Raw genomic sequence first — 23,434 nt, 5'->3', positions numbered from 1 at the left:
TAAGAGTGTTGTGTGGAAATTCACACAATGGGGGATAACATGGTCAGACCTAAGCTTTAGGAAGATGACTTTAGCAGCTGGGTGGGTTATAGATAAGAGTTTGGAGAGACATGAGGCAGAAATATAAATGAAAAGGTTAACTATTGTAACATTCCAGTTAAGTGATGAGGGCCGGACCTGGGTGATAGTAATATAAGTGGAGAGAGGGAGGTTGTGAAAGGTAGAAATTAACAGAAAAGGTCACTGGAGATAAGAGGTGAGTGACAGTAGAGCTGGGGAATTTGATATTCTATAGTGGATAGCAGATCTATTATTCTACAGAGTCTGTTCACTTCATCAGAATACAAGCTCCTTGAGGGAAGGGACAATGCTTTTGTTTCACTATCTCTGCTGTTCAGCATAGTATCCAGCACTCAGGAAACATTTAACAAATCCTTGCTGGCTACTGACTATAAAGCCCTGGCTGAGATTTACTATAAGGTTTATAAAACCTATTCTCTATACCAAGGCCTAGGGCACAATTTACAGGGAGTTAAGTGCCTAGAAGCAGTATTGCTTTTTTGACTCCTGATTAGTAGAATATGAACTGCCTGATAACAAAGTCCTTCCTATAGAATAGTCTTTCACTTCATTCTAAAAGCAGAGATGCCTATATATGCTCCCAACGACACTTTGACAAAAGAATAATGAATTGGAATGCAGTGACATCTTCTAAAAAAAAATCTTTACAATCACACAGGAGTTCGGCAGCTGATTTCCCCTTCTGGGTATGTCACAAGTTCCAACTTTTACTGTTTGATTTTGTTGTTGTTTTAATAAATCTTCCAAAGGGAATCTGCCTCATTGAGTTCACTACCAGTTTCACCATCACTGTTTTACTAATTTCATTCTTTTTTCTTGCTTATGCTTGAAGACATAAGATACGGATAGCTTCTTTATGCTTTTTAATTACTCTTTGTCTTTTACAGGTCTCCTGGGGAAGTTAGAGATATGGATGGCATTTATATTACATAGACTTCTAGCCATAATGTCTCTTATAGTACCAAAGGAAAAAGTGCTAGATGTAGAATCAAAAAAGTGGGTTGAAGTCCTATTTATGCACTTGGTGCCTCTGATACATTAAGGAGATTTGTAGACAAGCACAATTCTCTGGTCCCGTGTTCTCATTTATAAAGCGAAGGGGGTGGAGGAGGGATGGAAGAGCACTGGTTTATATGGCTTTCAAAGATTCCTTCTAGTTCTGTGATCCTGTAACTTCAGAGGACTAAGTTCAATGCCTGCTTTAACATTATTTGCAGCATTAGCAAAAAAAGAGCCACTGGCTTCAGAAACTGAAAAGACTCTAGAAATTTTCAATCCTCCATTTTATAGATGAAGGTACTGAGGTTCATGGAAAATGACATGTCACCTAGTAAGTAGTAGACCTAGGATTCATACCAAAGTACTCTGGCTACAAATCCAAGATTCTTTATACCATGCTACAAGGCCTTGTATATATACCTTGACATAAACATCTTTTCTAATCTTTCTCTATTACTGCCTTCCTACCACAAATAAACACCTAATTTTGGAGAAGAAAATCCAAAACTTTTCTTTGCTATTTCTTACTCTTCTAGCTACACTACTTTTTTCCTCTACATGCTTGAACAAGAAAACTCCAAATATGCACCTAACCAATTCTGTTCAAATTGAAATCTGAACTATAGCCATGACTCCTATTGAATCAATTCTTTCAAAAAAATCATCAATTACTTCTTTGCTAAATCCATTAGGATTTTTCCTCATTCTTTAAGCTGTGGCCTAAGATATCTGACATCACTGACCATTTTCCTTTTTATAAGAAAATTTATTATTTTAACACATGTGCTTTTTAACATGTAATTCACTCCCCATCCCAATCAAACATCTTATTAATTGCTAATTGAAAGGAGAGATTTGTCCTTTAACCTTTACAATAGTGTATTAACATTGACCACTGTATTTGACCAAAGTTTGTTGCCTCTCCATGTTGACTTTGTACTGCTGTAGACATTGTACATCCTGATTTTTTGGCTCTGGCTTTCTTCACTTTGCATCACTCCATATAAGTCTTTTCATGTTTCTCTGAATTCTTCATATTTGTCATGGTGCAGTAATATTCCATTGTACTCATGTGTCATAATTTATTCAGCCATTCCCCAATGATTGGGCACATTTTGTTTCCAAGAGCTTCTTTGTATCACAAATAATGCTTCTATGGACATTTTTGTATACATGGCAACCTTTCTTCTTGAAAATGAGTATTCCCTTGGCTTCTGTGACATTGAATCATTTTTGGGCTTCTTCTACCCCTTTATCTACTACTTTTCCAAAGTAGCCTTTTAAATGTGGGCACTGCCCACACCTTTTTTCAATCTACTTCTCTGATCTCTAGCATTCCCTTCTCTCTCAAGATTTAGCCTCAAATATTCAAACTGTGTGTTGTACATTTCAATTGTGGCACCAATCCCTCAAGTTTCATACTTGAGAAATTATCCTTGGATCCTCCCTCTGGTGTCCTGTCAGTTGCTAAATCCTTCTGATTTTTCTTTCATACCAAGACAGTTCTTTCCTCACCCAATATGAGCCTAATTTAGGCTCTCTTATATAATTTCATCCTTGAAACACTGCAAAAGCTTAATGGGCATTTTCCCTTCCCAATTCAACCAATCCAAATGCTGTTAGTTCAGTTGAAGATTTAAAGAATCACAGATTTAAAGTAGATAAATATCATGGAGATTAACTAGTCCAATTTTCTCATTTTGCAGATGAAAACTTCAAGGACTAAGAAACTTGTTCAAGGCCACACAGATAGTAAACACAATAGCCAGAATTTGAACTCAGGTACTTTACTTTAAATGCCCTGCACCTTGCATTCTCTTTTAATTCCTTCCTCAAAACCCTCCCTAACTAAACCTACCTTGCTGGGTAAAGTCCAAACTCCTAGCCTGCCATTCAAGGACTCCATGAGCATCTTCATTTCCCTTCCCTATATGTACACTACAGACTAACTGGTTAACCTGCTGTGGTTTCCCACGTGTTCTGTGCTTTTTACATGCTTTGGTTTTGCAGTCCTGAATGACTTCCTGTAGAAGTCTACTTCCTCCTACAAGATACATCTGAAACATTAGGCTTCAGCATGAAATGAAGCCTTCCCTGATCACCCTGGCTGGAAATGATCCCTTCTAATGCCTGGTACCAGGTTTTGGCAATTGAATTATACTGTCAAGTACTGCAGGTGTTAAAGGAATAAGCATTATACAGCTCTTTATTTCCCACATTACCTAACATAGTTCCTTGTCTGTGGAAGGTGCTCCAAAATAAGATGAATGAATACATGCTTCAGTAATTCGTCCTTCTACACATGCTATTAACCCTTGATACTCTCACTTTTCAAAGAAGCATGTTTATTCAAAGAATCTCTGATGGGCTAAATGTATGAGTTTAGAAGAACAGAACATTTCCTTGCCAGTACATATTTTTCATTATTGGCAGCAGAAGCTCTGAAGAGTATAATGCTCTTCCACGTACATGCTCAAGTTTTTTCTTGGATTCAGTTGTCATCTCATCTAGAAATAGAAACTTTGGGTAGGTAGGTGTTTATGGTATTCAGTTACTTAAGGATATTGCACCTCTCTTTTATGATACTGCTGCTCTTACTGATGCAGCAAATGAAGGAAGACATCTGGATCTAAAATACTGGAAAGATTTACTGGTACTTTCTTCATCATAGTGGCTGTTGTCCATAAAGAAATTTTTTTAAACATCTGCACACTTCTTAGATATAAGGAAAGATATGTCTGATCATTCTAAATACATCTGGAATCCGTATTAAATTTGACAATGTATACAAATCATGTTGGTTCACCACTCCTTCAGTGTGGAAATGTCTTCAGAGGGGGTCCCATCAATTTGCTGAAAGGATGAAAGCAGAAAAATTTGTTTTAGTGTCTAGCTTTCATACAAATATTAAGCTTTAGCACACACAACCTCCTAGCCAGAGAAGCATCACCTCATTGCTAAAATTGAACAGGTGATTCTGCATCAAAATATTAGACTGGTAAAAACTCAATTGTGTTTTAAAAGTTGTAATTTAATGAAAATAGGTTAAAGCAGCTGAAATATAATTTAGCATTCTAAACTTAAGATTAAATTTAAATTCTTACCTTCTAATGTAGCATTTTCTCTCAGCTCCTTTGTAGATCTCCAGATTTAAAGGCAGGTTTAGGAAAAGGTTCCAATATCCTTCTGATTCCAAAACCATTGGATTTGCACACCGTTGTCTTTTTCATGAGTCTTTTGAGCAAGCAGGACAAAGAAGTTCTCTATTTCTAACCTCTATTAGAATGAAAGGAGGTGACTGCCTGCGTCCACTCCACTCCCAATTCTTAGAGGCCCATCCAGGAGAACAGGAACATGGCCACCAACCTCTATATTAAAAGTCAACAAGAGGAAGCACACAAGCAAGCAAAGGCACTGACTGAATTCTCCTTTCTTTCTTTTGTAAAAATGGTAGTGCTCCTGGAGATCAAAATACAGCTTTTCTCTACACTGGAAAGTATTCTTGTTCTCAAAGGACAGGATAATGCTACTATTTACCACCTTTATATTAAATACCCATATTACAATTTTTTGTAATGTTACTTAAGGTTGGATAATAATATAGGAAGATCTTACACAGTATTTTTCATATTTCTATACTCAACTCCCTAAAAATATATTTTCAATTTTTAAAGATACCCTTCCTTGCCTTCCTCCAAAAGACTTCTGGAGGGAAAATACCTTGTACTATCAGTAGTTGAATTTTCCAAAGTCTTAACATTACTAGAGATATAATAACAAGGAGAAACATTCTTGTTAAGAGTGAGAAGAGCCAGGTCCTAGACTCACTTGCACCACTAATAAGGTATAACCTTAAACAAGCTGCTTCACCTTTGTGTTTCCAAAATTCTAAAAGGGGGCTTAGACTAAATAATTTTGATATCCTAGGAAACATTCTCTCTATTTTTCCTTCAGCATGATTCTCTGGATCTTTTATTATTCCCATTGCCATTACATTCCATTACCATTACATAAACTTAAGACTACATTTCACCTTAATCTGAGATATTTTAAAGAGTTCTAGTGCATCTTCTTGAATTTAGTCTCTTCTTACTGAACATAACGATGTAAAGTCTCTTTTACTCACTATATCAAATGTTAAACTTTGCCAAGCTTTTGAGGCTTTACAGTTGATTTTTACCTTAAGAATACAACTTTATATCCAATATCTACTTTTTGCTACTGTTGGTCTTAACTCTTTATTGTCTTTTATTATCACCTTTATACCTTCAGTTTCTTTATTCTTCCTGTATTCAAGGAACACTCATACTTCTCTCATTTAAACATCTGAAATCCTACTTAGTCTTCACGGCACAAGTAGAGTTTTATTATGGCCAGAACTTGGAAAAAGTTCATGTTAAAAAAAAATACACCACTCTCCTTTTACTCTGCTGTCAGTGGCCTCACTGCTAAGACTACAAGGGAGAAATGTGACATAGTGGGAAGAGTACTGAGAGAGTGGCAGGAGACTGAGGCCTCTTGAGTTCCAAGACTGACAACCACGAGCTGTCTGAAGCATGGATAAGTAACCTGACCTCTTCCCAGTGAAATAATATTTGTAAAGTGTTTGGCAAAGTACCTAGCATATAGCAGGTGCTATATAAATGCTAATTTTCTTCCCTTTTCTCCATCTTTGGGCTTTTCTTTCCTCATCTATAGAATAACACAGTTAAAACTAGGTAATCCCTAATATCCCACTGTGTGTAATAAATAGACAATGTGATACATTCATGGAATCCGAGTTAAGAAATGGAAGAAGGGAAGTCATGAAAATAAGAATGGTTTAGGAAAGGCTAACCTCAGACAGGACTGACCTAGCAAGTGGCCTCTGTATCAGTGTCAAAGTATCTTGTCCAAGCCCACTTTCAATGCCTAGGAGTCATCCTGCACTCCTCAATCATCTCTCACCCTCCCATATCCAATGTACTGCCAAGGCCTGTTGATTTCGCCTTTGTAACATCTCTCGTTTTATGCCCTCTTCTCTCCTCTGACCCTGCCACAACTCTAGAGCACCTCTCCTTATCACCAAATACCTGAATTATTATAAAAGGGTGCTGGTGGATCTGCCTACCTCAAGTCTCTCACCATTCCAATCCATCCTCTATTCAGCAATTAAAGTGATTTTTCGAAAGGGCAGGTTGTACTCTGGCATTCCCCTGCTCAATAAATTCCAGTGGGTTCCTATTGCCTCCAGGAACAAATACAAAATCCTGTTTGACATTCAAAGCCCTTCACAATGTCTTCTCATACCTTACTCCTGGGCAACACAATTTTCAATCTAGTGACACTGGCCTCCTGGTTATTCCCTAAACAAGACATCCTATGTCACTGCTCTGTGAATTGTCTTTGAATGGCCCTCATGCTTGAAATTCTCTCTTCAGCCTGATGATCTCCCTAGCTTCCTTTAAAGTCCCAAATAAAATCTTATCTTCTATAGCAAGTCTTTCACAACTTCTCTTAATTTCAGCCTTTCTTCTTTAATTATTTTGATATTTATCCTGTATATAGTTTGTCGGTATATATTTCTTTGCATATTGTCTCCCCTATCAGAGTCTAAGCTCCTTGAGGTCAAGATGTTTCCCTTCTCTGCATTTTAACAGCACTTGTAATTAATACAATACTATTTCAAAACTCAGTTATGTAGCATTTAATAAGTCTGTATTTCAACTCCTCAAATATATTTTAAGATCATATAAGGCAAGAATTATCAGTCTTTTCTGCTCCTCTAATTAGCATAGTGCTCACAACATTCAATATTCATTTTTCCTTAAACTTCTCCATTCGACTGTTTTTTCCTTCATGAAACATTTCTAGAAAAAGCCTATCTAGTTCCTGGAACTTAATTTATTCCTAATGACCGATTTCTCCTTTATATTTTCTACCTTGTTAACTATATAACCCTTGTATAACTCCCTCACCCCCAATAACATTAATATACTACTTCTCACAAGCATAAGATTGTAAAGATATGTGGGAAGAGAATTTATATTTTTCTTCATTGTAGATTATTAATCTTAATATTTTTGTGAGTATGGAAAAAAATAAAAGGTTTAACTTACCTGTCTTTGCAATGCCTACAGTTTGATATCATTAAATAAATGGAAAGTGAATGGCTGTTTTCATAATGCATATCACAATCACCAGAAAGATAATTTTAAAACTGCTTTCTCAATCCTAAGAATTCTTTTAAAAACTAAACCAAACCAAAACAACTGTAGGAACATTGTAATCTTACTAGCAGGTGAAAAATAAAGGAACTTACCAAGGAAGGATCAAGATAACTATGCGTAGTTGACCAGGTCTGTGGGGTAATTAAGCTGTACAATGGAAATTGTTGCTGGGGACTGTATACTGGAGGTAAGTAAAACGATGTTGTATAACGCTGTTGTGTGTAGAGGTTCATGTCCAGAGGTCTATATCCATTCTTTGGCAAAAATGTGTTTATAGCAATAGCTTTTGCTTTTATCCGTGCCTTCACAAAAACATTAAATTCCTATTAGGATACTTAAGAATAATAATTTGATATTAAACAAAATGAAGCCAGTGCTCTTGATTACCTTTATTGGTTTTCCTTGAAAAATTTTCACTTCTTCTCTCAGATATCTGTATGCCTAAGATGAAAAACATTCAAAATATCATTTCTTCTTTTTCATAAAGTCAATTTGCTAGCATAAATGATTAGATTACCTAATTTGGAATTAAGGTTATATAATTTGGAAAAGGAAACAAAAAGAGAAGTTAGGATAAATACTAAATCTCATATTCTTCATAGATGTAGGGTTCCTGATTTCATACTACAGCTATACAAAATCCTATGACAAATTCTTAAAGGTCCCCCTTAATCTGATCATGCTCCAACTAACCAGATTTATTTCTCATTATTCCATAGCAACAGTAGGCTAATCTCTTCAGTCCACCCACTGTCCCACAGACCATCATCATCCCAACCTCTATATATGTATTCATATTCTTGCCCTGCTTTACTTCCTATTTAAATATCATCTTTCTTCAAAAGTCCTGCTCAATTTAAAATCTTTTATAATCTTTCCTGTCCATTTGTAAACTCTTAAACATTTATATGCTCCACCATAGCTTAGCATGTGACTATTATAATGCCTAATATATTAGTTACTATAATTTGCTATGTTTGTCTTGTTTCTCTATAAAGATCTTCTTTTGTACACAGCAAACAATATCATATTGCAAAGCACAGAATAAGCAATTAAGACCTGTTGCTCAATTCATGAATAAACATTTAAGAATTACCATCTTATTATATATAGTTCAGATAATGAGATTGCTAGCAACAGGAAAGATATCTGAAATACAATCTAAGTGCAGTTTTAATACAATTTAAGTATGTGGCAACAACCTTCTTCGGGTTTATTACTTTTAATATTGCTGTTATAAATGAGTTTATTAAAAATTTTTATTTTAAAAAATAAAACCCCCTCAATTTCCTTCTTACTCTGTATGTATATAAAGATACTTTTCTCTAGATGGAGTTAGAGAACAGTGGTTTAATTTTAGCTGTCCCACTGACTCACAGAATACCAGTAAACGTATTTATAGCATATTTTACTTGTAAGGAAAAAAAAGTACTCACCTGTTGAGCATCAGCTTCCGACTCAAATGTTATAAACCAATTGTCATTATAGGCAAACTCACAATTGACAAACTTAGGCAAGTTATCTCCTGTGAAGAGTGCTTCTACTTCCTATATAATGGTGTAAACAAAAGATGTTATAATTTAATTTATCCAAATTTAGAATTAATAGGATGAAAGGGAGAATCAGGTATAAAACAGAACGAATAAGGACCATGTTTTTTTTTTAAAAAGAAAAACTCTCCACAAAACTTTACATATTACGAAGCATATTCTTTAAAAAAAAAAAAAAAGCTAAACTGTCCAAATTCTCAAAAAACCAAGGCTTAAATGTTTATAGAATGAAGTCATACTTTCTTTCAAAGACAATTTGCCATCAATATTACAGAGATTAAGCATATAATTTTATGGCATTCTAACCCTGTTCTTTTACTATGCAGTACAAATGTTTTGTCCTGAAACTTCATTACTGAGCAATTGGGTCTAAATGCTACTTGAGTCAACAAAAAGAGATTTTACTATAAACTACTTTAAAAGGTCAGACTTTCTATATAGAAAAGCTGAATGAATTGACTAGGCCTTTTATTCATAATTCTTTCTCTGGTACTGAATAAAGTATTAGAAAAGTAGTTTGAGATGAGTAAGAAGATATACTGACACCTAGTAGCCCAAGAGTGAAATGGATTATATGATTTTTCTACTGGAGACTCTCATCTCTGTTACTCTCTTAACATATATTATTCCTGAATCATCTTAACTTTCTTTAGTCTATTGTATTCCAAAAGTTTTAGTGTAATTTTAAGCTCTTAAAGTTCTAGATTTTTGCAATATTTTGAAGTATGTTTGGGTGACATCTGAGGGTGTGTATGTATAGTTAATAAAGTATCAAAATGATCTTGTTATAAAGCAGTTTGTACCCATTAAGCATAAACACATGAAAGACACAAAGAATTATACAACAATGTAGAGATTTCTGTCCTTATCCTAAAAGAGGAATTGAAATCTGCTCCCACTCCCTAACTGGGATTATTTCTGTTCACAATTAAAACAGTGAAATTTTTATTAAAAGAGCTGTTATTCTACATTATTAGCATTAATTTTTCAAGTCACTGATGCTAGACTGAGAAAATGTTTTCTAAGGGTAAAGGTTTAATCTTTTAAAAAACATACCACTTCACCTCCACTCCAACCTTTTTTTCCACTTACACTTACAAGGATTTTATAGTGTTGAAAGAATGCAATAAAAATATTTTAAAATAACATCCCATTTAATATATCCATGAGTACCAAGGACAATGAATTTTGCAATATAGCCTGAAGGTCAATAAAATGGGATTTTGTTGGACTAGTTAAGATAACAATTTTCAAACTGAGCCCTTGTGGAAAATATGCAGTTTGTAGTCTTAAAGAAAGAAATCTTAGAAGCATAACCAGGAACATAGGTTTTAGCTGCAAAAGAAGTAAATTTAAAAGATATATACCACAAATAAACAAGGCTCCAACTATCTAAGACTTTGGAGACACTGACTGAACAGAGAAACTGATTTCCTGAGGAAAAATACCACTCGAAATAGGTGTATGTTCATTTTTAAGAGAAGAGATGTTGTTTCATCGAAGTTGTTGTTTCATTAACACATTTAACAAAAACTCTCAAACAGTTTTAGTCACCAAGGAGCACTTAAATTTCGATCAATTCTGTTTCTATAATGTTAAAAAATATAAACTGTCCCCTTAGTCAATTAGTAAAACATTGTAGCAGTGCAAAAGCAATGGACTTCAGGACTAAATACTTTTTTATATACCATTTACATTTGTGTGTGTGTGCATAAAACATAAATATATCAACAAACCTTATATATTGTATATAATTATAATGTAATTATTATATTTATTATTGTAAGTCTATTATATATTTTAAAATATCTTTTCATATGTATAACATATATTTATAAACCTAAATAATTACCTTGTAATTCCTGAGCTCATTATTTAGAGCTGAAGGGTTTTTAGTCCAACCCCTCATTTTAATAGATGAGAAGAAATCTGAGGCCTAAGGAGGAGGTAAATAATTTGACCTACAACTTATGAGAATTAAAGAAAATAGTGAGTCTATTGACACCTCCAATTTTTCGTTAAAGAAACAAATTAAAAAAAAAAAACCCAAAACAAAAACCTCCCATAATTTCAAAGTATACTTGACAGTCTAACCCAGAATATAAATTTCTTACTTCTATAGGAGTAGATTCAGGTATTTCACGCAATATAACAATGCAGCGATTCTGATTTGGCCTGACTTTTTCTCCATTCTCATCCACTTGGACTAAAGGCAATGCTACACAGAAGAAAAATATAAGGTGATGAAATTTTCAATGTTAACACTGAAAGAAACAGATACTTAGACCAATATATTAAAACCTTCATAATTCACAAACAAATGACAGTCCCTGCATAGAATCTTTGTTACCAAATGGGCAGTAAATAGTACATTTTGAGCTTAAAAATAAATTATCTTAGTCACAGCTACATAACATTCCAAGCAAACTATACAATTCTCAACTAAGCACCCAAAAAGTACATTGGCCAAATTAAAAACTTAGAAATGGTTGTTGAAAATCACCACAGTAACACATTGATTTTTTTCAACTCTTCTTAGATAATAAAAGTTTAAGATGCAGTTTTGAAAAGTCAAGTTTAACAAGCATCCTAATAAATAGCACTGTGAAACACTAAATTTTTTATGAAAACAGACTAAGTCAAAAAGTCAATCAAAAGTACAATACGGGTTTCATTTTGTACAGTCTTTATATGAAAAGGAATTATTGATCTATCAATTCTGAAACTGATTTATCTATAATTACCAAATGAAACAACTGTTTTACACGCTACTTAAAATCTAGCTAGAGAAACTCCAATTACATTTAACAGTCTTATTCTGATTTTATAATATTCCAGAAGCAATAGAATTGGAAAAAGAGAACACAATCTTTTAGTGTAAAATTAAATGTACAACTACTTTATAAAGTTGTCAACCAGTGCACAACCTCTCAGTTGCAAGATGTACCATGTACCTGAGGTAACAGAAAACATCCTCAGATGGGCCAGAAATTTATTTTGGACAATTTTGAACATTTAGCATCCATTGCTCATATACTATTAAAGGGTATGCTCAAAAAAAATGTTTTAAATTTTTAAAAAGTTATCTGTTGAAAACACCTGGATTAGACTCTTCTCCTTACCTAGTCTAACCCACCTACTTAATCCCTTAATTCCATCCTTTCCCAGATTCAACTGTTCACATAATTATCCTGCCTCATATAATAAACCTCTGTCTCTCAGGTTCTATTGCCTCATTCCCTGCTATCTACAAACATGCTCAGATTCTCCAATTTCTTAAAAGATAACCTTCACTTATTCTGTTACCTTTTCAAATTATTATACTTACACCTTCCCTTTCACAGTCAAATTCCTAGAAAAAAAAAGCTATCTATACTCACTGCCCCCATTTTCTTTTCTTTTCACAGTTCAACTTTTTGAAATATGGCTTCTAACCCTATTACTCAAATGAGACTGCTTGGCCAACATTACTCAATGACCTATCAATTTCTAAGCTAAATAATGTTCCTCATTTGTTTTTCTGGCACCACTGACTATATTCCTATCTTAGATATTTTTCTTCTCTAGGTTTTCATGATACGGTTTTCTCTTGGGTCTCTGTTGACCATCTTTCTCAGACCCCTTTTCTGGATCTTCATCCACTTCCTAATTGCACCTGTCCTACAAGGAACTGTTCCATTACCCTATTATCCCTGATGACCTCATCTGCTTCGATAGACTGAATTTTCACTTTACTACAGACAGCCCCCAGATCTATTTATCTAGTCCCAGTCTCTCTCCTCTGCTCCAGACCAGCATCACCAACTAACTACCTACTAGACATTTCAACATGGATATCCTGTAGGCATATGAAATATCATGTACAAAAGAACTTATTAATCTGTCCACCTCAAATGCACCATTCTGAATTTTGCAATTTCATTAAGGGGTAACCCCACAATCCTTCCAGCGACATAAGTCTGAAACCCTGAAGTCACTTCAACTCACCTTCTGTCACCACACTTATCCAATCAATTATCTGGTCTCATTGCATTGCATCTCTCTACTCATATGGCCACTTCCTCTTCCTCTCCGCCCTGCTTCCTCCCATTGCAATAACTCATTTACTGGTTTCCTGCCTCAGGTCTCTTGCCTCTCCAATTTCTCCATAGTGGCTGAAGTGTTATTAATTCCTGCCTCAGGTCTCTTGCCTCTCCAATTTCTCCATAGTGGTTGAAGTGTTATTAGTAAAGCACAAATTTGAACACATCATTCCTCTGCTTAGTAAACTCCTGTGGTTCCATATTGTCTCCACTATCAAAGGCAAACTCTTGTTTGGCATTTAGAGTCCCTTACAACTTGACTCTAGTCCACTTTTGTAAGTTAATAATACATCATTACTCCCATTCTTTGGTCTAGCCAAATTTGTCTCCTCAAATCTTTCTTCCATTCTCTCCTTCTTCTCTATTCCTTTGCAAGTCTCTTCCCAATGCCTGGAATATATGTATTCCTTCCTCTTCACCTCTGCTCTTAGAATCTAGTTTGTTTTTTCCCTTCAAAATTCAGCTTGAACACCACCTACTACACACAAAATCACACGGGCAGATGATGTCTCTTGTCTGTCTCCATCTAAATCACTCTGTATTTGTTTTATTTGTCTCTATAAATGAACATGTCACACTCAGTAGAACGTAATCTCATCGATGGCAGGAACTGTTTCATTTTTGCTATGCTGATGATCATAGATCATAGACTAATCTAGAGATGGAAGGAAAATTATAAGTCCTAAGTGTAACTTCATTTTACAGACAGGAAAGAGGTGTCCAGAGGGGTCAAATAATTTGAACATTAAAATGAAAACTGAGCTGGCATTAAATTTGAGGTAAGAAGAGTTTGAGGTTAACTTTCCAAGGTCCTTCTGACCCCAGTGCCTGGCACAATGCCTGACAAATATAGTAACCATTTAATAAATATTTGTTCATTGACACAAAGAAGCTTAAGAGTATTCTCAAGAGACTCAAAACCATATGGTTGCATCATTCAAATGAAGAACACAAATATCCCACTTCTTTGGTTATTTCAAATATCTGAAAGGGAACAGAGATTACCTTTAAGTAATCTGCATGTTTACTATCATATTTTGACATCTACAGAAAGGACTGTAGAAATCTATGCCAGTCTAAAGTTACTTGGACTCAGTTCCTTTGGTTTATTGCTTTGAGTAAGTATTATATACCCAGTCATAGAATTTAAAAACACGTTCCCACAAACCCCTGCTAACAGTGCAATAAAACCATGTAAAAGTTAATTCAGGAATGAAAGAAATAAACTCAATGTCAGGAATGCCTTTAATTAATTTCCCAATAGCTATGGTATTTTATTTCATGTATTAGGGTTAGCTAATAAACACTACTATTTTATTTTAAAAATACATCTTATTTAAGAAAATAATTACATTTCTGGCTTAATTAAACTGGATTTTTAGCTTATTATTAAATCAACACTAAATTAGCACATGTAAGATATATAGCACCAAAACATAAAAATATCAAATAAAGGATTTAGACATTTGCCCTTAAAGACCTTAAAATCTATTAAATAATGATATCATACAGATATTAAAGATTCACATGGAAATAATGACAACCAAAACATACTAAGTACTATCTTGAATAATCAAGATTAAAAAAAAAAACTACAAATGTTTCACTGGTGCATAAAGAATAGGGATCCCATATATTGTTTATTCAAAAGATCTTTCACTTACATCGAAGAACTTCAACAATTAAATCCAAATCAGTACTGAGTTTCTTGATGTGGTCGAGGTTAGCAACTGTTGTTATTGGCACATACTGATCACTATCCATCTGTGATATAAGATACATGTCACTTGCAAGATTCTCTCTGTTTAAAAAAAAAAGGGGTTTATTTTATTAATCAACATTAAGCAATTAAATCAAAATGTATTACTTCAGATATAAGCAAGGATAAATACACATGTATTTCTCACTTTATATGACATCTTCCTTAGAGGATGCATGTAAAACAAATTATATACACTAAATTATTCTTTGAACATTAGACATGATTCTACAACCGGAAGTCCTAAAATTCAATGATTCATGTTGGACCTGAAGTAGCCCTGGGTTCTCAAAAATGATTTAAGTAGACTCCATACTCTGAGAAGCTATACTTATACTAGATAAAGGGTAGACTGTATTATCCAAAAATTAGCCTGGATCACCTCAATAAGGCTTCTTACCAAAAGTGAGCCACCAAGTGATAAAGCTTTTGGCCACAGCAACTTATATTTTTTTAACAGGATGTGGCCAAATCACAATTTGTGAAGAATACAGCATACAATAACAACTTATATGAAAAAAATAAATTTTTAAAAAATACAAGTAACAGTCCTGACCTTATTTTTAAATTAAGTTTGGTTTTAAAGTGAGATATGCTTCTTTGCTCCAGAAGTCTATTTAAATAACAATTTCAAAGAATTATAATAATTCCTGTGAATATAAGCAACCTTTCTTTAAGCAAGATCTTAGCCAATAAGTTGAAGAGTATCTTACAGCTGGAGAGGACTTTGGACATTTTCTAACTAAACTTCATTTTAGAGCTGGGGAATTAATAGTAACAACCACACTGCCATCACAACAACAATAACAATATCACCTAATTTCTGTATAGACTCTACATTGTAGAAAATGACCACTCTTCCACTTCTGACCAGCCAGGAGCTCTATACTTTTGGAAACAAGGCTGCCATAGAAGTAGAAGCCTGGTTTAGTATAAATATATTTATAAAAATGCAAAGCACAGGCATTCTACTTGACAGTGGGAGAGCAAATAAGAGATATCATCCAATTCAACTAAGGGAATTCAGAGCTGTCTTTCCTTTCCTCTTACCTTTCATCGTTCCTGAAAGAATCCATTTGCTTTTCAGTCAACAAAAAATGTTACAAAATCAACAGCTACTGTAGATATGGAACAATCTGGCATTCCAAGTGACATCAGGTATTGGTCTTGTGTTTTGAGATATAATGCAGAATGGGTTCTTAAATTTTCCCATGTTTGATGAAAAGTGAATAGCTTCTTAAGATTTCAGATTAAAATTTTTGATATATGTATTCTATCTTTATTTCAGCAAACTCCTGCATACTGCCATACAACCCTAATAATATTTTTAAAATTGACACAAAGTTCCTATAAATCATACTAGATAGTCTTACCGAGATAAGCAGAATTCCAGTGTTTTTTTAAGTACTTCTCGGGGGTCTTCCTGGACTTCTTCACTTTCTTCTGTACAAAAATAACAAATAACTCAGAAAACAAAAGTATGCAACTACTACTACTAAACAACTACTCTGAAAATGTCTGAAACAATCTTGATTTAAAATTACTACTAGTATTTCTTCATGGCAAATTAAAAGAGATGAAGAATGAAAGTTATCAACTACCCATCCCATAAGCAAACATGAGAGGAAGGAGGCGGGCAATTAATATCGAGTCTTTTTGAGTCCCATCAGCTAGAGCTGTATGGAAGTACAGTAGAGCTGGACTAGATAACCTCTATTCCAGTTCTAAAATGTCATACCAGATAAAACTCTAGTGATTATACCATATTTTCTAATTAAAGAGAAGTGGTTACATGTCATTTATCCAATTTATGCATTCTACTTTGTTGTAACAGAAATTTCTCAAAACCATCATAAATACCTTCATAAGTACATTCCTTGAATTACATTAGATTAAATTAATAATAAATCACATAACAGGTACATCAACAACAGTGAATTGGTTTATCTTCTCATACTTCTTTGAACAAATTTCCCCATCTTTTCTGGATCAATGGGTGTGAAATGATATGACAGAGTTGTTTTGATTTGGATTTTACTGATGGTGGTTTTTAATATTTTCTTTTATGTAACTACCTGAAATAGTCTAAATTTTTCCTTTTGAAAATTGTTCGCTTATATGACCTTTGATCACCTGCCTCCTGAGGAACAGATCTTGACTCTATATATTTGTGTCAATTCTCTATAGATTTTGCACATCTGCCTGATCATATATTTAATAAAAAGCTTTTTCCTCTCAATTTTCATTTTTTCTTACAATTCTAGCTGCAGATTTTTTGTGTATTTGAATATCTCTTCATATTCTTGACCTTTTATTGCTCCAAATAAACTTAATATTTTTTTGCTAATTCTATGAATCAATCCTGTTTTAATTATTTCATCTTTACAGGAAATGTATAGAATAATTTGAACAGTAGTATCATTTTTATAAAATTGGCTAAGCTTGAACCTCAAACAACAATGAACCAATTTAGATAGTCTTGGATTTTTAAGAATTATTTTGTAGGTAAAGTTATATAAATGCCTTATATAACTTGGTAGGTTTCCCTGGACACTTAAGTATTCTGTTATTTTTAAAAGGAATTTCTTCTCATTCTTACTTTTGTTAGTACAATAAAAAAAGGTAAATGATTCATGTGCATTTATTTTATATTATGCTACTTTGCTGAAGTCAGTCTCAACTTTCTCTACTGATTCCAATATTGGGCTGTATGGAGGATACATTTGGGTACATGAAAAAAATATTAGAAGTTTCACTAATATCTAACATAAGAAATGACTCTGGCACTCTTACTTCCTATGAGATGGTCATGTATTACATGAGGGGAAAGGACTTCCACAAAACCTGGAGGCATTAACACGGTAATTTCAACATATTATGTGCATGGCTAAATTGCTTTATACATTACATCATCTAATTTTACCTAACACTGTCAAAAATGGACAAGAGTTTAAACAGAATTTAAAAAAGAAGCCTGAATGTGACACCAATAATACAGGTACATGTGAACAACAGATGAAAATGGCAGAGGTAACATTTCTTCTGTTCCTACTGTAATCTTTTTATTAGTCATTTAAGTTAAAAAAAGAAAAAGGAAATAATCAGATCCACCAAGGCAAAAATAATTGACATCATTAAGCCAATTACTTGAAATGTGGGTCATATTCCCTATTATACACAATAATCTGGTCCCAAAGTGTATATCACACCTTAAGATGTTGGCTAATCATAATACGAAATGACCATAAGCAGTCAGACATTTACAAACTTTTGTAGCAAAAATATGACGAGTGTCACTTATACAAAACACTTATAACTACAAACTTTAAATTTGCAAAGAAGATTTTATATGCTGCTTTAAAATATTCTAAACAAAGAATTCAGTAGGTTTTGAACCCATTTATTTTTAAAAGCATAAAAATCTAACACCTTATAACTAAATATAAACAGTAATAAAGAAAAAAATTACCTCCTCTTTTCATGTGCTTACTCCATTGATTTCTTTTTCTCATGTTATTTATAGATTGTACTATATAAGTTGAAAGTGCAGACAACAGCACCCTTCCTACTTCTATCTTGATATTATTCATAAAGCCTCCAGCATTTCTGGAATTCTAGCTCTTAGATACTTTTTGTCGTGGCAAGGTAAGGTTCTTTTATTCCTATGCTTTTTATTTCTTTGTGTATTTTGCAGAAGACTTTTAATAGGTCTGTATCGATGTAATGATTAAAAATATTATTTGTTTTTAATATTTACGTTTATAATTTTCCAAATACTGAACTATTCTTGCATGTCTAGCAAAAATCTCATCTTAGTGAAAACTTTTTTTTAATATACTATTGTAGCTTCTGTGCTAGTATTTTATTTAATATATTTACATCACTATAATAATTTCATTAGTCATATCACTCTTTTTTTCTTCACCTTTCTCTACTTAGTCTAGGTATCAGAATCATCTTTGTTCCATGGAAGATACACAGAACAGTATCATCTTTATTTTTGTAAACATTGCACTCTAGGCAATTGCTGCATTGGCAAGGGGGCGTTTTCTCACCTAAGAAAAGTTTTCTCATTCCCTGTAGCAATGAAATCACAGGTCTAATTCCTATCAGTGTTAATATAGTAGTTTGTTTTTGAAAAAATCTTAAGGAGAATTCACTTATATATCTATTCAGACAAGAATTTGTTTCTTTGTCAGTTCTTTTATGTTTTGGTCAAATTATCTGTGACCTGGTTGTTTTAACTCATTAGTCCCTGTTTTGTTAATCCAGGTAGTTTTTTTTTTATTTTTGTAGATATTCATCAATTTTATTAGTTTTCTATTTGGGAGGCATATAATTAGGCATGGTAGGGTTTAAAAAAATTATTTTCTTCTCCATTGTGAATGCATATTCCCTCTTCTCTTCCTAAAAAAAAAATCAAATTAGTTTTATGTAATCAAAGTTATTTATTTTATCTTCTGTAATTTCCTCTATCCATTCTTTTTTGGTTAAGAATACCTTTAACTCATAGCTTGAAACTCTTGACTTGAAATTCTAATTTTTTTATGCATGATCATTAATGTTAAGGTTACATATCCACTTATAATGTATTGCAGTTTTATCAACCAGGAAATGCTTTCCTAAGCAATTTGTGCTTTTTAATTTATCAAACATTGGGTCATTGAGTTCTATTGTTTCTTAATTTCTTTCGTCTAGGTTTATTTGATAAAAACTGCCAGGAAAATTAAAAAGTAGCCAGGCAGAAACTAGGCACAAAATAAACACTGACCCCACACTTCACAATACATTTCAAGTGAATCATTTCATAGACATATTAGAAGAGAAGCAGACCATATGCCTTTCAGAGTTATGAGTAGATGCATTATTAACCAAATAAGGGATAGAAGTAATTACAAAAGATAAAAACAGAAAACTTTGATTACCTCAAACTGAAAACCTTATACACAAATAAAACTAATGTACCTAGGATAACAAGATAAGTGCTGAAACAGAAAAACCTCTACAATAAAGATCTGATATCCAAGAAATACAAAAAATTAACAAATACATAGTTATATCACACACACACACACACTCTCTCTCTCCACACATATTTGGAAATAAGACCAAAAGCTATTTGCCAGTGGTGAAAGGATACGAACAAAAACCTAAATGGTAAAAGGATAAGAACAGTTCTCAAAAAAAAAAATCCCTGCAAATTATTAACTATTGAAAGAAATGTTTTGAATCCAGCAAGTGGCAAAAATGACACACGATGGGTATTATTAATATCAGAGGAGTTATGAGAAGATAGGTATGTTACTGTATTATTGATGGAGCTGAGTTAGTACAACTATTTTGGAAAGCAAGATGAAATTATGCAAAGTGATTAAAATGTCCACACTCTGATTCCACTAACAAGCTAATACACCTAAGAAGGTCAATGATAAGAAAGACCCATAGGAAGAATGAAGTAAGTAAAGCCAAGAAAATTACACATAATAACAACAAGGATATAATTGGAAAAGAACCAATGAAAAAGAAATAAAAAGTAAATGGTAAAATATTATGAAGAAAAAACACGTCTTCAAAGAAAAAAATATATAAATAAGATATCCTCCAGACACATCCATCTGTAGAACTGAGTAGTGTAGGAATGAGTAAACTGCACATATTCTAAGGCTTTTTCAATTTACTGATCGGTTATGCTGTTTTTATTATTTATTATTTTTGTCTTTAAAAATAATATTTATTATACAAGAATGTCTCTCTGGGAGAGGAAGGAGGAGAAATACTGGGGATGACAAATGAACTTAACAGGTAGTCCATCTATTTCACTGGCCTTTTAGAAATCAATAAATCTACAAGCACTTAATAAGTCCCTACTATGTGTTAGGAAGTTGGTACCAAAGACAAGAATTGAAACAATCCCTACTTTCTCACAATGATTTTACATTCCAAAACTTAAAAATAAAAAACAATTAGGTTAATATTATCAGCTTAACAGTCTTGACTTTCAATAATTTCTATTTTGGTGCTTTTCTGGGAATTTCTTCATTAAATTTCTAGGATTTATTTTATAAGTTGCTGTAATAGTAATGTCATTTGATCCCTTTGTATTGGCAAATCTAACAAGTACTTAGCACATAGTTTGAAATTAATTAGATCAAACCTCTGTTAAGAAACAAAAGGTATGAAGCCCTGTTGCCAATGTAACAGGAAGGGGCAGAACAAGGAGAAGCTAACAGGTATATAAGGAAAAGCCCTAAATGGAATTTCAGATGTTCTTGGAGCCAGGTTCTGGAGGCCGAGGAAGAGAGGCCCAGGCTGGAGACAATGATTTTTGAGAACCTGGATGAAGTGATTTTGATTCTGGGAACTAGGTGAAACTTCTGCTGAAGACCTCCAAGGGCCAGCAAGAGCTGCTTAAGTTGCTGCCAGAAGAAACATGACTGCGGTGTTGGTACTTTGTCTGTTTGTGGCTTTATTAAGCCTTGACTGGACACTAGAGCTTCAGTGTGGAACAGGAACTGCACGGACAGCTGGACAATGAGCTAGGAGCTGTCTGCCTTTGAACCCGGGTGACAGGTTGGTGAATTAAGGTAGAAGCTGGGACCATGGAAAGGAAACCATGAAAGCTGAAAGTCTGCCCCCAAGTCAAGATGAAAAGACCTCTCTGTGAACACTGAGTAGGGACTGACCCTGAAATAGGTATGGATGTAATGATCAGACAGCTGGAAGCCCTGTCTGCTGAACTGTGTTATTTTCTGCTGAGTAGTAACTGATGGAATTGTAATCTATTTGTGATTGTATTTTTTGACTGAATTAAGGACTCTGTGCTTGACTAAATGAACTACTACCCAAGGGTGGAAGTACTTTGACTTTTGTATTTTGTGACCCTTAAGGAGGAAAGCCTCCTTAAGGAAGATTGAATGATTGAATTACGAAGTGATTGACTGACTAAATGATTGTACTTTGCTCAAAACTATGTGAAAACTATGTAGTCATGTTAGTGATAAGCTATTGTAAATGCTCTATTTTGATTTTCTGTGATAAGTTGTAACATTGTGAATGTTGTACCTTGATTTTCTGTGAATGTTTTGTTCTGATTTGTTATTGAATAAATAGAGTATTCACTATACTATATAATCAGAACCTTGAAAACTGTTCACAGCAGCAGCTGTCCTCTGGAAAGCTGATCGTATATGGCTTTACAGTTGCATACTCATTTTTATTTGCCTTTGATCTGATGGGGGAGGGGGAGGGGCTTTGGGCGGTGCCATGGTTGCTTAAATGAATATGTATAAGTTTGATGGGGTGATCTCCATATAAGGCCATGGGGGTGATCACCATATAAGGCCATAAATGTAAAACTGCGATGTGATTGGCTCGGATTCGCTATATATTTTCTTGTGTGAGAGGGCGCTCTCTCTCTCTCTCTCTCCGCCATGTAACTGTTGAAGAATAAACCACCCCGCTTCACTCCTCCGCCTTCTGTCTGGTGTTTTTTCCCCGTGAGGGGCCGGTGACGACCGAAGACCCGGGATGGGTAAGTGAGAGGGCCGTGGGGCTAGTCGTCTAGATCTGTTGTGAGGGCAAACGCCCGCAACATTGATCGAAACAGACGGATGGATGGCCAAATAGGAGTAATTTTCCCTAAAACTATGTTAGATACATTCTACAAATTTGGATATACAACATTAAAAAATTTTAAACAAACTATTCCTTAATCTTTTTTTTTTTTGGAGGGCAACTGGGGTTAAGTGACTTGCCCAAGGTCACAAGGCCAGTTTTTGTGTTAATTGTATGAGGCCGGATTTGAACTCAGTCCTCCTGACTCCAGGGCTGGTGCTCTATTCACTGCGCCACCTAGCCACAACCTCCCCCCTGCCCCCCTTAATCTCTTTCTTAAGGAAAAGAGTGTTCTTTCTATGCCTGGATCCTCTGTTCATATTTTATTTATTGATTTCATTTTGCTGTTATAGTCTATAAACTGTTTTAATATTTTTATCTTCCTGGATTTGTTCTTTATGACTGATCAATCTTTTTATTTTGTGAAGGTGATGTGTGATGAAAACTCAGCATTCTCTTAAGATTGCCAATAGTGTATCATATTTAGTTTTTCTAGCAGTCTGAACATATTTAACTTTCAGTTAGATTTATGGAAAATTGAGAAATGTTGAAGCTTCTAGATACTTGTCTATCTAGTACTTCCTATAATCCAATTAGTATTTTACTGTTGCATTATCAGAGGGACATGATTGCTACTGCTTTTTAAAAACTGTGAGGCATAAATTCTATTCCAATCTTATTTAATCATACTGTAATCTTGATGTTTCATTTTAAACATTAAATTTGGGGATTTTCTTTCTAATTTGTTGTCCTAAATATCTACTTTTAACAGTTAAGATTTTAACTGTCAAGTTTGTTTTTCCCCTTACCAAGTTCTATTATATTTCTTTCTTCTCTTTTAAAAGAAAAAAAAATTCCATATAATTTATCTATTTATCCATACACATAGATAGAAATATAGTTTATATTGTCGCTTCTCTTTCCCTGTCAGTCCAGGCCGGATTACTGTCTTGCTTTTTTTCCCCTTGTGTTTTGCTTGACACAAAGTCCATCCTCGTACGTGTGTTTGTGTTTGTGTGTGTATGCGTGTGTGCCCTTCTTTGTTCAGCTTGGATAGGAGATCCCTAATTTATTCGCTTAAATATATATTTTGCCCTTCACCTGGAATGTTTAAATATGTGAAATAAATCTCTCCCTTCA

General features: G+C 33.9%; 1 protein-coding gene across 10 annotated transcripts in view; it reads right to left on the bottom strand.

Annotated features, from left to right (window-relative positions):
• The window catches only part of LARP4B (La ribonucleoprotein 4B), a 141,032-nt gene that overhangs the window by 34,113 nt on the left and 83,485 nt on the right, over positions 1-23,434 (bottom strand). For 8 of the 10 annotated variants that reach the window (XM_069086547.1, XM_069086550.1, XM_069086548.1 and 5 more), the window contains 6 exons: positions 16,054-16,123; positions 14,586-14,722; positions 10,954-11,057; positions 8,726-8,836; positions 7,677-7,730; positions 7,382-7,591 (listed from right to left, as the gene is read on the bottom strand). In XM_069086547.1, the coding sequence (XP_068942648.1) occupies positions 7,382-7,591; positions 7,677-7,730; positions 8,726-8,836; positions 10,954-11,057; positions 14,586-14,722; positions 16,054-16,123 (686 nt within the window). Of the gene's footprint in view, positions 1-1,825; positions 4,315-7,381; positions 7,592-7,676; positions 7,731-8,725; positions 8,837-10,953; positions 11,058-14,585; positions 14,723-16,053; positions 16,124-23,434 lie in introns of those variants that run through there. The other 2 variants (XR_011168054.1, XM_069086543.1) reach the window with 2 other exon arrangements.

This window comes from Petaurus breviceps, unplaced genomic scaffold (assembly GCF_028583685.1).
Source record: "Petaurus breviceps papuanus isolate PSGF00001 unplaced genomic scaffold, PetGlider_PUasm1.0 178, whole genome shotgun sequence".
Taxonomy (NCBI): Eukaryota; Metazoa; Chordata; class Mammalia; order Diprotodontia; family Petauridae; genus Petaurus; species Petaurus breviceps.
Note: the sequence above shows the minus strand (reverse complement) of the source record. Positions and strands in the feature narration are given on the sequence as shown.